General features: G+C 30.2%; 1 protein-coding gene across 1 annotated transcript; it reads right to left on the bottom strand.

The window, feature by feature from the left end:
* Positions 1-10,988: 10,988 nt before the first annotated feature.
* Positions 10,989-20,002, bottom strand: LOC123301456 (probable 39S ribosomal protein L45, mitochondrial). Its single transcript, XM_044884195.1, has 4 exons — positions 19,858-20,002; positions 19,471-19,791; positions 14,273-14,623; positions 10,989-12,038 (listed from the first exon to the last, which is right to left on the bottom strand). The coding sequence occupies exons 1-4, from the start codon at positions 19,897-19,899 to the stop codon at positions 11,748-11,750; spliced, it is 1,005 nt and encodes a 334-aa protein (XP_044740130.1). The 5' UTR covers positions 19,900-20,002; the 3' UTR covers positions 10,989-11,747.
* Positions 20,003-21,498: the final 1,496 nt, after the last annotated feature.

The following is a 21,498-nucleotide window of genomic DNA, read 5'->3' as shown; positions in this document are numbered from 1 at the left end:
AACTAAAATTCATAGGTATAATCTAATGTTACTCACATTAAAATATTCCGGGTAATACTTCTCCACATTTTGAAACAAGTCAATATGATTTTGTATTGACAATGTACCCCATAATTGTAATGAATTAAAATAAATACCATTTTTTTCCAAAATATTTTCCAGAATCTACCTGGTAGAAACACCGCCTCCTCTCTAACCTCACCATTCCAGCTCACCTCCACTGTCACCTTTATGGATGCTCCAAATTTCGTCATTAATCGCTCCAATTTTAAAATTGTTAGTTTTTCTTTAATTGGCAAATCCTCCATTTTTACACACGGTCGCAGTAAACAACTGTCTAAAATTTTTTTTTCTTCTTTGTTCATTTTCAACTTTTATTTTTTACTTTAGTTATAATATTAACTAATAAATATTTGTTATAAAACTGATGTTTCCTGCAATGTAAATGTAAAGCACCTTTTTATATACGATTACCACCACTCCAAAATCTGGTTTATTATCTAATAGCACGTGTTTCAATTCAAACATGTTGAAACTTATGGGTGATGACGTCATATTTTTCTTAATTAAGGTTAAATGTTATCAATTCCAAGTATTTCTTCTAATTAAAAACTATTTATAATTTTCTTATCAATTCCAAGAAAGGATGATACCCCCTAGAGTAAGGCACTTACAGTGAACTATTTATAAAAAAAATGGCGGGAATTAGGTACTATTTGAATTATTTCTATTCATTTTATCATTTTTTTATTTATTTGTATTCTAATAAAATAAAGTGAAGTTTTTTACATAAAATAACAAATATTAATAAAATAATAATTTATTGCAATATTTGAAACAAAATAGCATTTATTTTAATATTAACATTATTATTTACTAGTAAGTTAAATGCAAAGTCTAACCATTTTAGTTCGTCAATAGTCAATAATAAACACAAATAAACACGACCTAAAGGTAATCAACACGATTTAAAAGACCAATTTACAATTTACATACCATACAAAAATTAGAAAATAATATAAACACACCTAAAACGACCTAAACTAAATTACACTAATTAGTAATTGAACAGGGGCACAATGAAAACGGCCTAAACACTTAAATAAAGTCCCTACACAAATGGTCCACAAAAAGTTAAAAAACGCAATCAATTGAGAATACACACAAAGAAACTTAACGATATGCAAACGAATTTTGAAAATCGTATTGTTTATTTATTTAAAAATATATAAAATATTGTTTCCCCAACAACCATTGGAATAGGTAAATTATTATCCAAACTAACAGATGGCTCTACACTATTATGACAAGAGCCACCTGGAGTAAGGCATCTTCAGAGAACTAAAATAGTACAAATTTTTCAAGGAGTTGCAGATCTGTTTTAAATTAAAACTTAAAAACTATAATCTGTGGATGGATTCCAAATTTGACACTCAACGCCAGCATCAAGCGTCATCATTAAGTTACATCTTTTAAAACGCTGCACATAGTTCTGTTTTTTTCAGCTAGTGAAATCCTAATTTTTTGCTCAAAGCCCCAGCGTCGAGCGTCATCATGGAATTACATCTTAAACCTTAAAAAATATATAAGTTAAATTTTATTTTGAATTTGGCGTTGCGTATTTAAAAAAAGTCTGTTAATTGATTGAAGCGCTTTGCCGTGTCTGGAGTGACAACTAAATCTACAAGTTTCCGGAAGGATGATAGAGATGCGTATCTATAGTATAATACAGTGGAACTTGGTTAAGTGGAACCTGCATAAGTGAGAAACCTCCGTAACTGGAACTCGTACTGAGGTCCCAACCCATCGACACTGAATTAGTGGGATGAAGCAAATCTCTATATCTGGGACTCGTTCTTTCGATTTTATCGTCATAGTTACCTTTATAACTGAGAGAGCAAGTGAATTTTATAAGCATTAAACTCAGTTACTGAGAACTGAAATAACATCGTTTTGTTTGTATACTTACATATTCTTATTCTAACCGCAAATTCCGCACTTAACTAATTTTGAGCCTCAAGTTTTAGTTTTGCTTTACTATCATACAAATGTTTATTTAAAAAATACCGAAACAAAGGCTCAAATCGTTATCAGTACGCGATAAACCGAAGTAAATATTCGTTTATGAAAGTAGGAAGACAAGCAATGAAGTCTGTGTTGAATTTAATGTGCCAAAATGTACTCTTTGTAGAATAATTCAGAATAAAGATAAAATTCAATTACAATGTTCTGAAGGGCAAGTAAAACTAGAGTATTAAAAAGGAAGGTACACTCGACCGCCATTTTAGTGCAAACATATGGAGAGCAGTCATAGCAATCACATGTATTTTGGTGCTGATATAAAATATTTTTTATTATATTTATCGGATTTTTTAACATCCAAAACTTCACCGAGGTGGAGTTTAAACATTCTAGTATTAATTTTTGGACCTCTTGAAGCGAATCTAGCAAGAGAAGTATATTTTCAATGATCTAAACAGTATAGGTAGGTAATCCTAACAAAATCCAGTACAATAGCTATAATATTTTTTAAAAAGAAAATATATAATAATAAATAAATTAACTAACAAATCGTGAATAAAAAAATTGTAAAGGAATTGCGATACTTATAGACGTAATAAGCAGTTCAAATTAATTTTGTTTAATTAATTCTTTCCTTTTGTCTGAAAAAAATAAATCACTTGATTTCGTAAATAAATAACAGATAGCAATAACTATTGTTATATCAACTAGATATTATTACGTACATTTATATTTTGTTATACGTTATACATTACCTCAAACGAGCTAGACAATTTTTCCATATACAAACAGTTTCAAGTTAAAAATCGAGCCTTCTCGAAACAAAAATCGATGCTAAAAGATCTAAATTGCACCTCAGTGAGGTTTTGAATGTTAAAAGGACGAAATATATAATAAAAATGATTTTATATTAGCACCAAAATACATATAATTGCTATGGCAGCCCTCCATATGTTTGCACTAAAATGGCGGTCGAGTGTACTCCCCTTTATAGTACCTTAGTAAAACTAAAACGTGTACGTTTATCAGAATATCCTGAACTGGAACAGTGTTTGCTAACATGGGTCAAGCAACTTCGTAACAAAAAGGTTCAGATAAGTGCCCGCCAATGATTAAAGAAAAGACACAGGATAATATTTAATTTGATAATACGTTATTTTATTTAATAATTGCACCTCTATAACTGAAATAACCTGTATTCTGACCTCTATTAATGGTACCCTCTATGAATGAGACAGATATTTATTTATAACTGGATATCTGGGACACTGAGTAAGTGGAATATCTCTATAGTAGTAGTAGACAAATTTGCAGGTGCTTTGCTATCTCTCTTAAAACAGATCTGCAATTCCCTGAAAATTTTTTTCTATTTTAGTTCTCTGAAGGTGCCTTACTCCAGGTGGCTCTACACGTTATAATCGTGTAGGGCCATCTATTATTTTTAATTTACCTATTTCAATGGTTGTTGGGGAAACAATATTTTATATATTTTTAAATAAACTAGCTAAAAGTATAACTTTGTAATAGCGTAGTAGAATGGTATCATATAAAATAGATATTTCTAAAATAAAATTGTAATTCAATTATTTTTTACAAATATTTTTTATTTAATTGTTCCTCAACAAACGTTAATTTCTTTAAAACATCAGGTTGTAAACCAAGATCCATGTTATTATGCGCTGTGAAAATATTCAATTCATTTTTGATTTTAAATTTATGACAAATACAACAAAACCCATCTTTATTAATTTGTAAATCAAACCAACGGCGATGACATTACATTATATACTTCAAAATTCAAATTCTTTTGAGCAATCTCAAAATTTTCTGCATACATTTTAACATTTTAAAATTAATATTATCTTGATAAAGATATAATTCTTCTTGATCTTGTTTTCGTCGTTTCCGATGATCACGCATTAATGATCGATTACGATCACGCTCTTTACGACCCGTCAACGTACGACGTCGTGGCATTTTATTGCTAAATTTACAATTAATTAATAAATAACTTTAAAATTATAATTAAAATTTTTTCATTACTTGTATTAATATCACTTAAATTTTTAAGTTATTCTACTGTAGAACTGCAAAAATTAATTGTTTATGTTTTGTTATCACGTTTTTTGTATTTTTCATTATGAAGTTTTTTAACACTTGCAATAATCTACAGATGGCCACTCAATTAAAATTAATATTAAATGTAGCCAATTATATTTTAGTAGTAGATGTAGCTCATAGATGGTGCTACTGTCTCTGCATATGTATAGATTATATACATACATGTAATAAATATAAAATACTGTTGTTTTTTATTATTTATATAATTTTTTTCTAAAAATAATGATTGATAACACATCTAGACATAAATATGGAACTACAACATTTCATTTCATGTCTAAATCTTTTGTATTTTTTTGTAAAGTTTACCACCAAAAAATTACATTTTAACCTACTAGAGGCTCGCTTCACTCGCCTGATTATTGACTATTAATAATTAACAAAAAAAAAAAAAAAACAAGTGAAAACAAACAATTGACTGAGTTAATTGTTGAAATACCATGCATAAATAGTGTTGATTACTCTAACACATTGAACATATATATACAATTTATATAATATATACTATACAATTTACGCCTAATTTGCGCCCTCACGGGTAAACAGTGATGTTTACGAAAAAATCTTTCAAACTAAAGTTGTTTATTTTTGTATATAAGGAACATTTTTTAAATTTAAACATTTGTTCTATCTCTAAAGTTTTATAAGATGGGTCCTACGAACCCAAGACCTTGACCTATGTTGCTCATTTACTTTCCGTTTTTGAGTTATCGTGTTCACAGACGGGCGGAAAACTGGAAATGGACTAATTAGGTGATTTTATGAACACCTATGACAAAATTTTGTTCGTAGCATCAATATTTTTAAGCGTTACGAACTTGGGACTAAACTTAGTATACCTTGATATATATTACATATACAGCGTGTCTAGCTAAGTTGGCTACATATGGAACACTTTTTATACCATGTATATATGAAATATACATAGTAGGTATATTCAGTTTAGTCCCAAGTTTGTAACGCTTAAAAATATTGATGTTACGAACAAAATTTTGGTATAGGTGGTCATAGAATCATCTAATTAGTCCATTTTCGGTTGTCCTTTCGCCCGTTTGTGTCAACGATAACTCAAAACGAAGAAATATATCAAGCTGAAATTTTTACAGCATACTCAGGACTTAAGAAGTGAGGTCGAGTTCGTAAATGAGCAACGTAGATCAATTAGGTATTGGGTCCGTAGGACACGGACCCATCTTGTAAACCGTTAGAGATAGAACAAAAGTTTAAATGCAAACAATGTTCCTTTTAAAAAAATAAACAACTTTTTTTTAAATATCTTTTCGTAAACATCACTATTTACCCGTGAGGGCGCAACTTGTATAATATATATTATATTGGAATATCAGTTATGTATGTGTGACATGTATAGGTATATTTGTAATGTGATAGAGTAATCAACACTGTCTATACATGGTATTTCAAGAATTAACTCAGTCAATTGTTTGTTTTCACTGATTTATTATAAGATTTACGAAAAAAATTTATGCTTTACAAAAAGCTCTGTTAAAAATATTAACATTCTGCTATTCCCTTTTGACATCGAATATACAGTTCGTTTTTGCCTCAACGTATCCACCTTCGCATTCCATACATGTAATTGCTTTTTTACAAGATTGTTTAAAGATACACCTACATATTTCGGGAGTGATTTCTTGAACCGTTTCCCTTATTATCTGTTCTAAATGGTCTACATTTAAAAACGACCATTAACATTCCTACCGAACTTTTTTAATTTGTGCACCCTGTATATTCGTATATTCGATGTCAAAAGAGAATAGCTGAATGTTAATATTTTCAAAAGCAGAGCTTTTTATAAAGAATAAATTTTTTTCATAAACCTGATAATAAAAAAGTTTGCCAGATGTAGCCAACTTAGCTACAACACCCTGTCTCTGTCATGGTATAAAAACTGATTCCTGATCGATAAAATTTGTAACAAAATAAAATCGTTGTTAATTGTAGAGAGCTTTACTTTGTGGAACTCCATAATTAGGATTTTGAAGAAATAAAACTTCTAATTTACTTTTCTTAGTTGGATATATTTTTTTAATAATTTAAAATTTATTGACATATTTCATCTAACTTAGACATTTTGAGAACTGTGATGAAAATGTCTATGTTAGATGAAACATGTCAATATATTTTAAATTATTAAAATATTAAAAATTAGTCAACTAAGAAAAGTAAATTAGAAATTTTATTTCTTCAAAATCTTAAAATCATTATTATTTGATGTTCGTGAACTAATCGTAGTAATTTATTTTGATATAAACGCATTTGTATAAAAAATTGAAAAACTGGTAAGGACCACAAGGATATAACTTTTGGTTGCAAACTATGTTTTCATTTATACCATTTATAAATTTTCAAATCAAAATATCATTAATGCAAATAACCAGAAGTTGCATCCATGTGGGGAAGCCCTAAATCAACTTTAATGACGATAGATAGTTTATAATTTTTTAAATGCGTAACAATATAAATAAATAAATTGAAATTATGTAAAATGAAAATTTCTTTATTTTTGAATTCCTAAACGAATCTTCCCGCCTAAGAAGTGAGACCCACCTTCCCAAGATGATTGAGAAGGATAATAAATGAAGAAGCATGACTATTAATGCACATGCCTTAATATACAATATAATTTCAAGGCGCGTGTTTAATAGTGATGGGACGAATGTTGAATTTTTAACATAATGTTTGTTTACAATATTAGTCGGATAAAGGAATGCATAAAATAGCCATTATTAGGGAGTCCTCTATAACAGCTCCGATTTTGATGAGTTTTTTTTTCAAAATGATTCTTTTTGTATATTATTATTCAAAATAATCTGGAGGGGAAACAGGCAATATCGCCCCTGATATATCGAATTTTAGAAATGATTTTTTGCAATTCATTCCCTAAAATGGTGAAACTGGGGATGAAAGTTTGAATGAAAATATATACAAATCTTCATTTTTTTAGTTCACTACTTAACAGATTTTAAAAATTCTTTCACCTTTAGAATGCTACATTATCACCAATTATCATGGGTTGTATTTTATTTTAAAAAAGTTAGGGTTCTGCATCTAAAGTTAAAATCTTTTTTTATTAAGTTAAAATACATTTTTTTTTTGTGGAAAAAATCACGCAAGAGTGATTTTTTTATATAAGTTGCACAAATGTTGTTTAAACAATATAAATAACTAGCAGATATCCACGTTTTAGCCTTCAATTCTCTTAACTTCCCTTTTGTTAACTATTTAATGGATTTCAACTTTTAGTGCGAATCCTTAATTAATATTTGAAAAGAAAATACGGTCAAGCCACTTGCTGATAATTTAGCATTCTATAAGTAAAAGAATTTTTAAAATCGGTTACGTAGTGAACTCAACAATGTCGGTTACATTATTTAAGAAATTTTTATTTTTGGTAAGGAACTTTTGAAAATATAATAAAGCCCATGTTACTTGCTGATAATGTAGTATTCTATTACCTACCATGACTACGCACACAACGCGTAGTCATGGTAGGGACAATAAAATCGATGCCAGCGCTTCCAGTGAAAAATTTTGGCGTTAAAGGGGGATGTTATTACTAATTTGCAGTTCTTTACATGTTAATGTTATAGAAATGTCAAATTAAAATTATTGTAAAACACGAATTAATTAAACTTAATGCATTGTGAAAATAAGAAATCAAATTGCACAAATATTATTTTTCAAATGTAAATTATCATAATTATTTATTTAAATTTGTGAGACAATAATATTAAATTTTCAATGTAAGTTTTAATTGCAATCCATACAATTATATATGCATCCATACAATTCTATAATTAAAGTAGTGTATCGTTACCATGGAAACGAAACTCACGCACGGAGCGAATAGGTGAAAGAATTTTTAAAATCGGTTAAGCAATGAATTCAAAAATGAAGATTTGAATATACTTTCATCCCCCATTTCAGCCTTTTTGGGGATGAATTTCAAAAAACTCCTTTCTTAAATGACACCTAGATTATAAAATAAATATCCTCTCGAAATTTCAAACTTCTAACATTAGCGATTTAGAATGGGCATCGATATATAAGGGATGACATTGCATCTCCCTCCAGATTATTTCTCCCTCTGGAATGTTTCTGATTTTAAATATAAAAAAAATATCATCAAAATCGGAGCTGTTATAGAGGATTCCCGAGTAAAAACATTCATTGATGAGACTATAATCGCGAATGCGAATGTCAAATTTCAAATGAAGTGCTCACAAATTATAATATATTCACTTAATTAATTCTTATATATAATTTCTCCATCATGTTTTTTTCTGTTCATACCTTATCTTCCTTATTACTTTATCAAATTCCATGATGCACCCCTCATTTACAAGCTTATCATGTTGGTTTCTGACGAAAAATATACTCACGGACTAAATTTGCACCGATTAGGCTAGACATTAATAAATAATTTTAATGAAAAATATCTATATAAACATGATTCGAATGTAACAGTTTTTAAACATGTTTTCCTAATATTAATTTAATAACTTTTGATTTTTTGTTCACCACGAGTACAGAGTAGCCATGCATATAATTCTTCATTAGCGTAAAACTGTAAAAGAGTCCGTCGTATAAGTCCATTAAAAACAAGCCACATGAGCCCATTAAAAGCAAAATTCAGTTTTTTTTTATTTGAGGTTAGTTTACTGTAAATGCATTTGCCCAACATCCAAATTTAACAGTGATTAAAAAGTGACTAAATAGGTGATTTTATGAACACCTATACCTACCAAAATGTTGTTCGTAGCATCAATATTTTTAAGCGTTACAATCTTGGAACTAATAATAGCTTGACCTTGATATATTTCTAGGATGTGTTTGTAAGATGTCTGTTTTAAATTGAAACCTACTTGAAGCTCGAAATATAATTTTTATCGTTATAATGCTTCAAGCGAAAAATGTTGGGTGTGTACGCAAATATTAAACTTGACTTAGGTTTCAAGTTCAATGAAAAGTTCGCTCTACTCCATAAATGGTAACAGATAAATGAACACTTTAAATTTGAAAAGTTTTTCCTAAAATTGTTTTTTCGTATAATTGTTTCTCCGAAATCTGGGGGATAAATCCAATAAAAGTGGTTTATTTTTCCGATAAAGACTATTCTTGTTCAGATTGAATTGACAAACGCACAAAAAGCTTAATTTTTGCTATCAATTACTGTCTAAACTATTCGGTTTACAAAAAAATGTTTTAAACAAAAAATGTTTGCGTATTTGTAAAGAACAACTTTGTAATATAAAGCGTTCCTCTAATGTTTGTCAGTTATAAATCAGAGTGAGATTTTAATTGAATCTGAAAACTTACTTAACACACCGGTATATGGTGTGTGCCTTTGAAATTAACATTTTTCGTTTGAAGCATTTTCCTCGATTAAATTTTATCTATCGAGTTTCAAGCATATGCCAACTTAAAAAACACTCTGTATATACATGGCATAAAAAAGAAAAAGAAATTTAGTTTAAAATTTTTTATTTAACGCATATATAAATATCACTAAATAGTGCGGGCGCTGAATGAAATGAGTGTGAAACATATGAGGACTGCATTTTGTCAATTGATTCTTGTTGGTTTATTTCACGTAAAAAAGGCCCCATGTTATTTTTTCATAAAATTCACCGTTTTTTTCAATGTTACTGACAGTTTAACATTAGGAAAACTTAAAAAATGTCACTTTCAACGCCGAAAAACAATGCTAAAAAATTAAATTTTTTGAAGAGTAATTATAGATTGTTTAATTTAATTCTAAAGCTAACATCTCTTCCTTACATATTGTTATTTATGAAAAAAAAACATCTTGAAAGAATTGAAAAATGAGCGTCTAGAATGAAGTGACATGTAATGATCCGGTCAAATTACATATTTGAAGGTACAAAAATCGCACTCAGCTTAAAGTTGGTAGGATTGTTCAAAACACCATCATAAATGAAATAAATCTAAAAAGTCCTCATCGATCCGAATCTGGAAAAAAATTTACTCGGAGTTAAAGGTCACAGAAACGGGTTTTTCGCGATTTTCAGCAAAACGTTTTTATCATAAAATTATTTCAGACAAAAATTCTAGATTAGATAATTAAATATAAAAAATTTCTCAATACTTTTTTTTCCCTAAGAGCCACCGTTTCTGAGATATAGCGATTCAAGAAGTTGGAAGAGTTGTAAACGTCGTAATATGTATAAGTAAAAAAAAACTGCTTAGATAAGTTTCGATATGCATGTTTCATTAAAAATTCTCGAAATAAAAAACAAGTGCAATGAGCTTGTCTTCCTTATCAACATATTTTCGGGTATATTACCAAGTTCAAGTGTAGCTTGTTATCAGCTAGACCCAAAAGATTGGGATTGGAAGTTTGTCGACAATACATTATTACTCCCACCTGCGCCGGAAAAATTGCTAAACACAATTTTTTGCAACTGTAAAAAGGGATGTAGTGCTAAATGTGGTTTCAAAAAAATTGAACTTTGATACTAACGAGGAGTATGTATGTTTAGACATACGATGCATCACTATTGAGGCAATTTACTTGCACCCAGGATGGAGAAGAACAAGAATAAGAGAAAGCAGAACAATTATGAACCAGACGAATAAATTTCCCTATTTTTTTTTTTTTATTTACACCGTTTTTATCATTTTCAACTCTTGCTAATATCTTTTATTATTCAAGAGTTTCAAATTAAACAAAATCACCACAAACCCGTGGAATAGGCCTACCACGTTAGAAAAAACGCGCTAAGTACACTTCCTTAAAGGCGGTGTTGAAACTTGTGCATATTATAACGATTACAACTCTTCCAACTTCTTGAATCGGTATCAGCAAAACTTACCGTTTTGCTGCAAATCACGAAATACCCGTTTTAGTGATCTTTGAACCAGCGTAAATTTTTTCCAGATGTCGGATCAATGATGACTTTTTATATTTCATTTATGATGATGAACTTTGAGCTCGGTGTGATTTTTTTTACCTTCACTTCTATTTTATAGATTAATTTGACCGGATAATAATTATTCAGGACTTTATTAAAAGATGTCATTATTTCAGGATTTTAATAAGCTTAAAAATCTAATTTTAAGTCCCATTTTACAGCTTTTAAAATGACCTTTTTAGAATTTTTCCAAACATTAAACTCTTGAAAACGGAGAACTTTACTAAAAAATCACAAGAGATCTTTTTGACGTTAATTGACCCAAAAAATCTAGAAAATCTTTTCTTTGGTTCAAAAAAATGTTATTTAACTGTCATTAAAAATTGGATCAATAGGATTTCTGGCAACATTCGGAATATTAATCTATAAGCTTTTCTGAACAATAATTAATTGACAAAATGCGGTTCTCTTATTTTGCACACTCAACTCTATCCAGCGCTCACTCTAAAAACTAGAGCCTTTTGTGTTAGTTTCCGCCACAAACAAATTAAAATAACAGAAAAATGAGTAACAATTTGAAGTAATTGAGGCCCATAAAATGTTAACTTCGCCGCATCGTTATTTTAATGTTCCGATCTGTGGTAGGTTCTAAATTAAAAGATGTCTAAATTCAATTATATAACAATCATTAAACTAAAGAAAGGATGATTAAACAGTTGCCAATGTTTCAGATTTTACAGTTTTCGTAACATCAGTATTTTTCACTTCAACAACATCTTTTGATTGATCTTCTTCAACAGGTTGAATTGGTTCTTTTATATATGTTTTACTGCTAGGTTCTGGCTTTGGTAACCAATCGGGTATTATTTTTGCATGTAAACGCCAAACGCCGTACTCATTTGAGATATGTTTTTCAAATACCACGTATTCAAGAACATCTTTTGCCAATATTTCACTTCCATGCATTAAGCGACCAAAACGATCATAAATTGCTAATAACTGAAAAAATAATTCATTACACAAATTTTGATTTTCAATGCTTGAAATTTATGCGAAAATTCCGGTTTCCTTGGTGTCGGTATTTGGTGATGAATTCTTATAATAGCCGGAGAGCTGATGCCGCAAATTTCATGTAAATTTTTAGATATAATATCTACATAATACCTGAGCATTTATGCATGTGTTTGCCTGACCCACCCGAGGTCAAAAGTTTAGGTAATTTTAAGCTTAAAAATAAATAAGGTAGACACTTTTGAGGGGGTTAAAATTTAAGAAAACCATCTCAAAGTTGTTTTTTTAAGTACAATACGGAGTGCTTGATTCATGCTGCTATTTAAACAGCGTGTTATATTAATGCACAAAATTCTTAGAAAAAATCTTATTTAAAGAAAACCGTTTTGGCCTATATTTCCATAACAATGATTTTTAGATCAAAAATGGTAATAGCCTTTACTGTACATAATTAAATTTCCTATCTTTTATGTAAAATATTTTTTTTTGTATCGCGACCCGTTTACGACTTATACGACTATAATCTTTTACTTATTGACTATTTGATCGATATCTCTTCTATTATTTGTTTAAACGATAAAATGCTAATAACTTAACTTTTCAATCTTAAAAGAACCCCGCAATAATAGATAAGAAAACGGCTTTCTATGAAATTTTTTCTAGCCCACCCTAAAATGTTCTTTGGATTATTCTGATCAAAAGTTCTCACGACCACAAAAATTTTTAACGCCCGTAGCTCGAAAACTACTCGTTAAAATTTTTTGTTGTCGTGAGAGCTTTTGATCAGAATGATCCAAAGAACATTTTAGGGTGAGTTAGAAAAAATTCCACAGAAAGTCATTTTCCTAGTCATATAGATACTATAAATATAATATATTTATAAACTTCGTAATAAAAAGTCTACCTCTCAGGGGCGTACCTAACCCCCTTTTTTTGGAGTAGTTGGGGGTTTAAATCAATTTTTAACATATTACAAAAAAAAAAAATATATGCATCAAATACCGAAAATGTTTAATTCAAATTTCTAGCTGATTGAATTGTGCATATTTTCGTTTTTTTCGAGATATGCCAATTTTAAAATGAAATTTTTTTGTTCATTGAGTCAAACGAAAAAGTATCCATCTTGTAAATCGTTAGAGATAGAACAAAAGTTAAAATGTAAAAGTTATTCCTTAAAAAAAAATTAACAACTTTTATTTGAATCATTCTTTCGTAAACATCACTGCTTATCCGTAAGAACGCAACTAAGGAAAAGTATTCACAAGTATTTTCTAGAATTTCTTTTTTTTTTTTTTTTTTTTTTTTTTTTGGTATGTTTCACAAAACCACTAATTGAGATTAACTTGAAAAAAAATCAAGAATCTTTTTTATAGTTTCGGAGAAAATGGACACCAAAGTTTTTTCCCAAGTGGCGCTCTCACGGGTAAACAGTGATGTTTAATAAGAATGATTCAAATAAAAGTTGTTCATTTTTTTATAAGGAATAACTTTTAAATTTAAACTTTTGTTCTATTTCTAACGGTTTACAAGATGGATACTACTTTTTTATTTGATTGAATGAGCAAAAAATACCATTTTTTAATTTTCATATCTCGGTCAATTTTGAAGCTAGCAAGTCGAAAAAAAAAACGAAAATGTGCACAAGTAAGTCAGCTTTTTCTTTATTTGATGCATAGTTTTTTAGTAATTTGTAAAAAAACTGATTACCCCCCCCCCAAAGGAGGGTTAGTTACGCCCCTGACAGGACGACTTTTTTACGAAGTTTTTACAACCTAATAAACATTTGTGGAAAATTTCAAAGATGCATTAATTTTTTCCATTTAGATATATAGTTTATTTGTATTATTTTTTTATGTAGCAAAATTTTCCTAGATAAAAAGGATATACATTGTATAAACAATATTTCCTCCCTCTGAAAGTTTTTTGATTTTAAATAATATTCATTGATGCGACCATTTAGGTATATAATTTTTATTCAAATTGAAATAAAACCACCTTAAAGGTAAAGCTTTTTTCAAAAAGCGTTCAAATTGTAAACCTCTCTCTTCAATTTTTAGTCGATAAAAAAGTATGTAAAGGTTTTGAAGCTAATAAACAACTTCCTCCATCGAGAGCTCATGGAGTAAAGTTTTATTCGATCAATTTGACGTTTTTAATAAAATTTCATCCACATATCGTTTCGCCATGGAAACCGGCATCGTAATAATTTGAGAAGTACTTACTTGTTGCGTATGGAAACGAACAGTAACCTGGGCAAACATATTTTCTTTGGATACAACGTCTGTACAACGTGCATGAACTAAACGTGGAGGCTCAATTGACTTTAAAAATTTCCAATTAATTGTTTTGTTTTTAATATTATGAATAATTTCGGGATATGCTCGTTCTGTAGCAACATCTTCAAGTTTTTTCAAATCCTTTGCCATCATATATTCGTGTACTCGTCTATATATTTCTTGTGCTTCCTCACAAAATTCAGGTGGTTCAAAATCATCATCATATGAACGAATTTTTCGTACGGCCATCATAGATTTCGACTTTTTTTCTATAAATTCCAATTTTTGTTTCGCACCCTAAAAAAATTACAAAATTTGAATTATAGATTTTAATTATACTGCACCGTAAAAAATGTGGCATATTTAAAAATTATTTTTAATTTTCTCGAAATTTCAAACAGATGTAACTACGCGAGTGTAATTTAACCGCATTATAGTTCATTAATGCGGTTAAAATACACATTTCAAATAACAAAAATTCACACAGTCAAATATTGACGGAGACCTTGGGTACACTCTTAGGAATAATGTGTCATCCTCATCGATCCCACTTGTGCTAAAAAAGTTATTCGGAGTCAAACTTTTGTTCTATCTCTAACGGTTTATAAGATGGATACTTTTTCATTTGATTGAATGAGCAAAAAAATTTCATTTTAAAATTGATACATCTCGGTCTATTTTGAAGAAAGCAAGTCGAAAAAAACCAAAATGTGCACAAATAATTCAGCTAGAACTTTTAAATGACCTTTTTTTTTATTTGATGCGTAGTTCTTTTGTAAAACGTAAAAAATTGATTGAACTGACCCAAGTACCCCCCCCCCCCCAAAAGAGGGTTAGGTACGTCTCTGAGAGGTCGATTTTTTAATACGAAGTTTTTACATTCTAATAAACATTTATGGAAAATTTCAAAGATGCATTAATTATTTCCTTTTAGATATTTAGTTTAATTGTACTATATCGCCATTTGGGGTGGTTGCAAGTCTCAGTTATGAATTGTGACACACACTGTCCTATGTTGTGTCGATCAACTGCTGCAGTTTTTAAATTTCCGTTTTTCTTTGTAGAGCCACTCTTAACGAAGAAAATGCTAGTTTTAAATAGCTGTAGGATGCTTCGTTACCGATCGTGCACGGATTTTCCAATGCACCTATTGTGCTGAAACCTTATACTATTTTGCAACGAAATTGATACCATTAAACGCGACAATTTCAACCTCGAACGTATTTCTAGCGAGTGATACAAGTCGAGAAAATAAATTGTGAAAAAAATGAATTTTTTTTAAAGTTTCGAACGGATTTCACTTTTGCTATACGCTGGGCCATTTAAAAATTGGAATTTAATTTTGCTATAAAATAAAAATTTATGGATATTATTAAATAGTTGTTGCTTTATTGAAAAGAGTGTACTTTGAAATTAAACATGAAACACAACATCATTCAAATTACTGCCATGGCTGGCTCTACAGTATTCCATTCTTTCGACCCAATTTTTCAGAACATTTTCGATTGTTTGGGCCTCTATTTCGTCAATGACAACTTCAATTGCATGTTTCAAATCGTCAATCTGGATGGTTAGCGTAATACTTGTCCTTAATGGCTCTCACAGAAAAAAATCCAGCGAAGTCATACCCACAAACTGTGTTTTTGGCACATCCTTTTTATCAAATTATTTTAGTAAATTTTTTACAGTTTGAGTAGAAGACTCTACACTTTGGAAATATCCCAACTTTATCAAGCAAAAAGTGACCATTTCGTAAATTTCAAACAAAAAAAAAACTAACTTTCTGACACATTGGACCTGTCATCAAACCTTCCAGCATCAAAATCAAAGACTATAAAGCAGAAGAGAAACAAATATAATTGTAAGTTACATCTGGAGTCTGTGGAGATCAATTATTAAATTTGTCAGCCCTTGCGGGGACGAATATTAAGTTTGGCTACTTTGCGGGGGCGACAATTGACTATTAAGTTTGAAAGCCTTACTCGGTAGAAGCGCTGAAACTCGTATACTACGATTATACATTAGCACTTATGGGCTGCCCTTAGACCATTAAGTTCCATAGACTAAGCGTCAAAACGAATTTAAGCGAGTCAACATCTGAGGTAATTGGATCAAATCCATTATGGCGGCGGTGTGGAAATGTCAAAACAAAGTGTTGTTGTCATATTTGTCATTGTAGATTCGTAAGAAAAAATGTAAAAGGATACGTGATAAGTATTTTTTTAAGTAAAAAGCATCCCCAGCAATAATATAGCTTTTTGTGCGTTTGTTCATTCAATTTGAACTAAAATGGACTTCATGGAAAAACGAACCACTCTTATTGGATTTATTGGAAAAATTTTTTGAAGAGTGCCTAGATTTCGCAGAAACAATTATACGAAATAACAATTTTGATACGAAAATACAATTTTGGGTAAAACTTTTCAGTCCGTTTTTGCCTAAACTGTACGGTTTGCGGAAAAGTGTTACCTTATTAATCAATGACAACTTTTTAATTTAAAGTGTTTATCTATCAATTAACAGTTATGGAATGAACTTGAAAACCTAGGTCACGTTTAAAGTCTGCGTAAGAAATGCGCCTAAATACCCAACATTTTTGGTTTTTAAGCTTTATTATCGATAAAACTTTTTTTTTCGAGTTTCAAGCATATGACAACTTAAAAATGACTACTTATATACAGATTTCGAAATAGCCCTGGTCTTATAGAGCACTGATTATCAATATTACTGTATATAATATTTTAAGGATTTGCCGCCTGACATTTTTGCCGCTCCGGTGGTTGCTCGGCTCGCTCCCCCTTGGATTTTGGCACACCTTTCACTGTACGGACAGATGGGTGATGATCAGTCTATGTACTAAATTAACAAATTCCAAACGTTAGGCGGTCCACCCTTTAGTATCATTTGTTTCGTTTTTTTAGCGCTCAGCCCCGTATTTATTTTTTACTTTTTTTTTTTAAATACTTTTTCAATCTTTTTTTTTCTGTGCAAAAACACGTTTTTCGCAACTCTCCGAGTTTTTCAAAGTATTTTTTCTTAAAAACTACTATTTTTCTCCTAATTATCGCGTTGAAAAACCGGACGAGTTCACTTTTTTTAGTACGAAACTCCTCAGCTTGTACTAGATTTAGAGATAGATTGGAAGGATGCACCCTTTTATTTGCTATAAGATTTATTGCATCTCTATTTTTTATCTCGCTGTATTATCAACATAAAATAACTATCGATATATGTAAACAGCGTATCTACTTAAGTTGGCTACATATGGAAAACTTTTTTTATTAAAAGGCTTATGAAAAAAGTTACTCTTTATAAAGATCTCTGCTTTTGAGAATATTTACATTCAACTATTCACTTTTGACATCGAATAAACAGGGTGTCCACAAATTGAAAAAGTTCGATAAGAATGTTAATGTTCGTTTAGAAATGTAGACCATTAAGAATAGATAATAAATAAGAGAAACGGCTCAAAAAATCACTTCCGAAATATGTAGGAGTGTATTTAAAGAATTTTGTAAAATAACAATTACATGTATGGAACGCGAAGGTGGATACGTTGAAACAAAAACGAACTGAAGATAACTATTGTTACTTCGACAACAAAAGAAATTGTACTTGTAATATATGAAAAATAAATGTTCTATATTAATTATCCCTATCTTAATATATATATTTCTTGTGTGTGTCTGTATGTGACTGAACTCCTCCTAGACGGCTGGACCGATTTCGATGAAATTTTTTGTGTGAGTTCAAGGGGATTGGAGAATGGTTTAGATTTACCATTCGGTCCACTACAACTGTTTTTGAGGGCTCCGTACCAAAAAAATGAAATTTCATTAAATGGTGGGAGCGCATATAAATCATATCACATTATGTATACTATGTGTACTATGTATTTTTAATAGTATTCAGGTATTGTCAATAGGCATTTATTAGAGCCATATGCGAGCGCAGCGAGCTCTACTATCAAAGGTCAGGCCAAAGGTCGAAGGTCAATCCACTCCAATAAATAGGAGTTAAATTGGGGTTTAGCGGGATGGGTTTAGCGGACAGGCTAAACGTAGTATAGGTATTCATGAATTGGAGTTACGTTTTTACGGGACAACGTCCGTCGGGGCCGCTAGTATATTATAAATGTGAAAGTAAGGATGTTTATTTGTTTGTTACGCTTTCACGCAAAGACTACCGAATGGATTTGAATGAAACTGTACAACAGTATAGCTCATACATCAGAATAACACTTAAACTATAATTTATAAAGATATATTTAAAAAAAATTAAATTTAATCTGACATTTTCCTGCTCCATCTATGATCACCATTTTGGACCATAAATTAGAGATTTCTTTAAAAATTTTAAATAGTAAATGTCAAAGAATTCATGGCCTTCTTTTCTTATATACTCAATGAACTATGACTAATTTACACTTATAAAAAAATTGTGCATATATTTTAACTGTGAAAAACAATCCCTTCGAGTGTCATGGAAGCTGGATAAGTGAGATCAAGAAAGGTGGAGGCTATAAAGCGAGTGCTTTTACTTTTAAGCCCAGTGAAGCGGGCGGGTATCAAGCTAATTTTGTTATAAATGTTTCAAATTATTAAATAAACATTTTAAGTACGATGACTGGTTAATTTGGATAACGAAAGTGACTAATTGAATATTAATTTATTCGAAAACAGAGATTTTTACAAAGAATAACTTTTTTCGTAAACCTTATAATATGTCCATTATTGTCCTTACAGTTGTCCATTATTATATCATAATTAACCAGTTAAATTTTTAGGAGCCTTCAGAGAACTGAAAATCTGAACGTCCAGTTTTATGAAATAAAATAAAATCTGTGATTTCTCATAAGGATCAATGTTAAAATATCTTTAAAATTTCTCTGAAGGCCCCTAAAAATTTAACTGGTTAATTATGATATAATAATGGACACCTATGCCAAGTTTCATTAAATTCTTAATGCAAAGTCTATTACCGATAGTACTACCTTAAGTTGACACGCTGTATATTACTAAATTATTATGCTCATTTTTCTTTTGTATTCGTTTCAGGACAAATTCTTCCTTGTGGTGGATGAGACTTCGTAAAAGTAACATATAATTTATAATATTTGAGACAGTTCAATAAAATTTATTTACCGTGGTAGTTATAATCGAAACTTTGCCATCTCCTTCAGGCGGGACATAAGGTTCAAATATATCCCCAGTACAGCTTATATAAAATGGCCGTTCCATCCATGGTCTGGGTGGTAAAACACCCATCTTTTTCATTTGTTTTCGAATTTCATCTGGAGGTAAATCTTCACTTTTTTCATTTAAGTTGGGTATTTCGAATTTTATATATTTTCGTGTACGAAACCATTTAAATTTTGGATTGAAATGTTTTGTTCGTCGGTGACGAGTTACTTGATAATTTATAAGATTTTTTAAATTCGGTTCGAGGAAATTATTGGAAACAATCTGTTTAGTTAATAAAAAAATGAATTATTATATTTTTAAGACTTGGTAAATAATGTAATAATTTACCTGTAAAAACTTTAAGTTATTTCTAATTAAGTTTGCAGACATTTTTCTGTAGATATATGATCCGTTATATAAATTTGTATTTTATAATTATAATTTTTCATTCAATTTATAAAAATTCGACATAACCCAATTTACAATATAGGTTAATTTAATAATTTCAGAAGTTATGAATTCGCCATCAAATGACATACGAATCACAGACTTATATATGTTATCTACCACAGACATTGAATTTAAAGTATGGATAATATATTGCAGCTGACGATGAGCGTACTGATGACGCGTAATTGACTGTTTCTTCCATGGAGGTTATAAAGAAGGAGAACGATCGTTATAGAAAATATTGTCCCAAAAATATGGACAAAATAAGTGAGGCGCTGGGATCGCTAAGTTGTCTCATTAAAAGCGGGCTGTTGTGCGCTAATTTCAAATGATCTATCAACGTTTAATATACGTGTATATAATATCATTCAAAGGAAAAAAAAGCAAATAATGAATGGTACTAACTTCATCTACTTGTACTCATAAACAACTAACTTCGCAGATACTACTTACCGACGACAGTGCGGCTGGTGGCTGAAAAATGAACTATAAATTCTACAAATTTTCAGGGACCGACTTGCTAATGCTTTAGCGCGTAGCGATCGTTCTCCTTCTCTCTAACCTCCATGGAGGTTATAAAGAAGGAGAACGATCGCAATAGAAAATATTGTCCCCAAAATATGGACAAAATAAGTGAGGCGCTGGGATCGCTAAGTTATCTCATTAAATGCGGGCTGTTGTGCGCTAATATACTACTTACAAACGACAGCGCTAATGCTTTAGTACATAGCGATCGTTCTCTTTCTTTATAAACTCCATGGTTCTGTCCTTCAAAGTGAGGTAAGAAGTAAAATGAGTGACCGCGATATTCTATTACGCTTATTAATGATTGAATAAGAAGAAATTTTTATTTTTCAGGTTTTAGAGAACCTAAATTCAACTGGCAGTTTGGCTGTTTAGTGGAAAACCGGCAGAACAAATGATGCTTGAGGGTTAATTGTTGTGTATTAAAATATATGGAAAAGAGATGAACAAATGTCATCTTATACATATAATCTGCTTTGTCCCTCATGCACATAATTACTAATTGTTAATCTACTGGACTTAATAATTTTTAGGTTGATGTATCAGCATGCCACTGGACCAACATCAATTTTATTCAGCCATTCATCCCTATTGTTTGTTTTTAAATATTATCAAATCGACCTAGAGTCGTTCTTCATTCTTCTCAATTTTAGTGAGGGTTTTAGTTACTCAACGCAATGAGTGTTTTAGTGACTCAATTTAAGTGAGTGGTTTAGTGATCTTTAAGCCAATTATTATTATTATTGTTGTTATTGTATTTTATTTTTATATTTGAGAAATTTTTGTAAAATTGATTTTCAAAATTCTTGAAAAAAAAAAAAATATGTTCATATCAATATTTTTTGAAGTTATACTTCTTTTGGCGCGTTTGGATGAGAGTGAATTTGTGAGCTGCGCGCGCACGAACGACATGATGAAGTTAGCCACAGAATTGAAATAATAAAAAAATATATCAACACTGAATATAGTTACAGTACAGTGTATAGTTACAGTGTTTTCAAATATTAGAGGTTA

The sequence above is a fragment of the Chrysoperla carnea genome, chromosome 5, assembly GCF_905475395.1.
Source record: "Chrysoperla carnea chromosome 5, inChrCarn1.1, whole genome shotgun sequence".
NCBI classification, from domain to species: domain Eukaryota; kingdom Metazoa; phylum Arthropoda; class Insecta; order Neuroptera; family Chrysopidae; genus Chrysoperla; species Chrysoperla carnea.
This window is presented reverse-complemented; position numbering and strand designations above follow the sequence as displayed.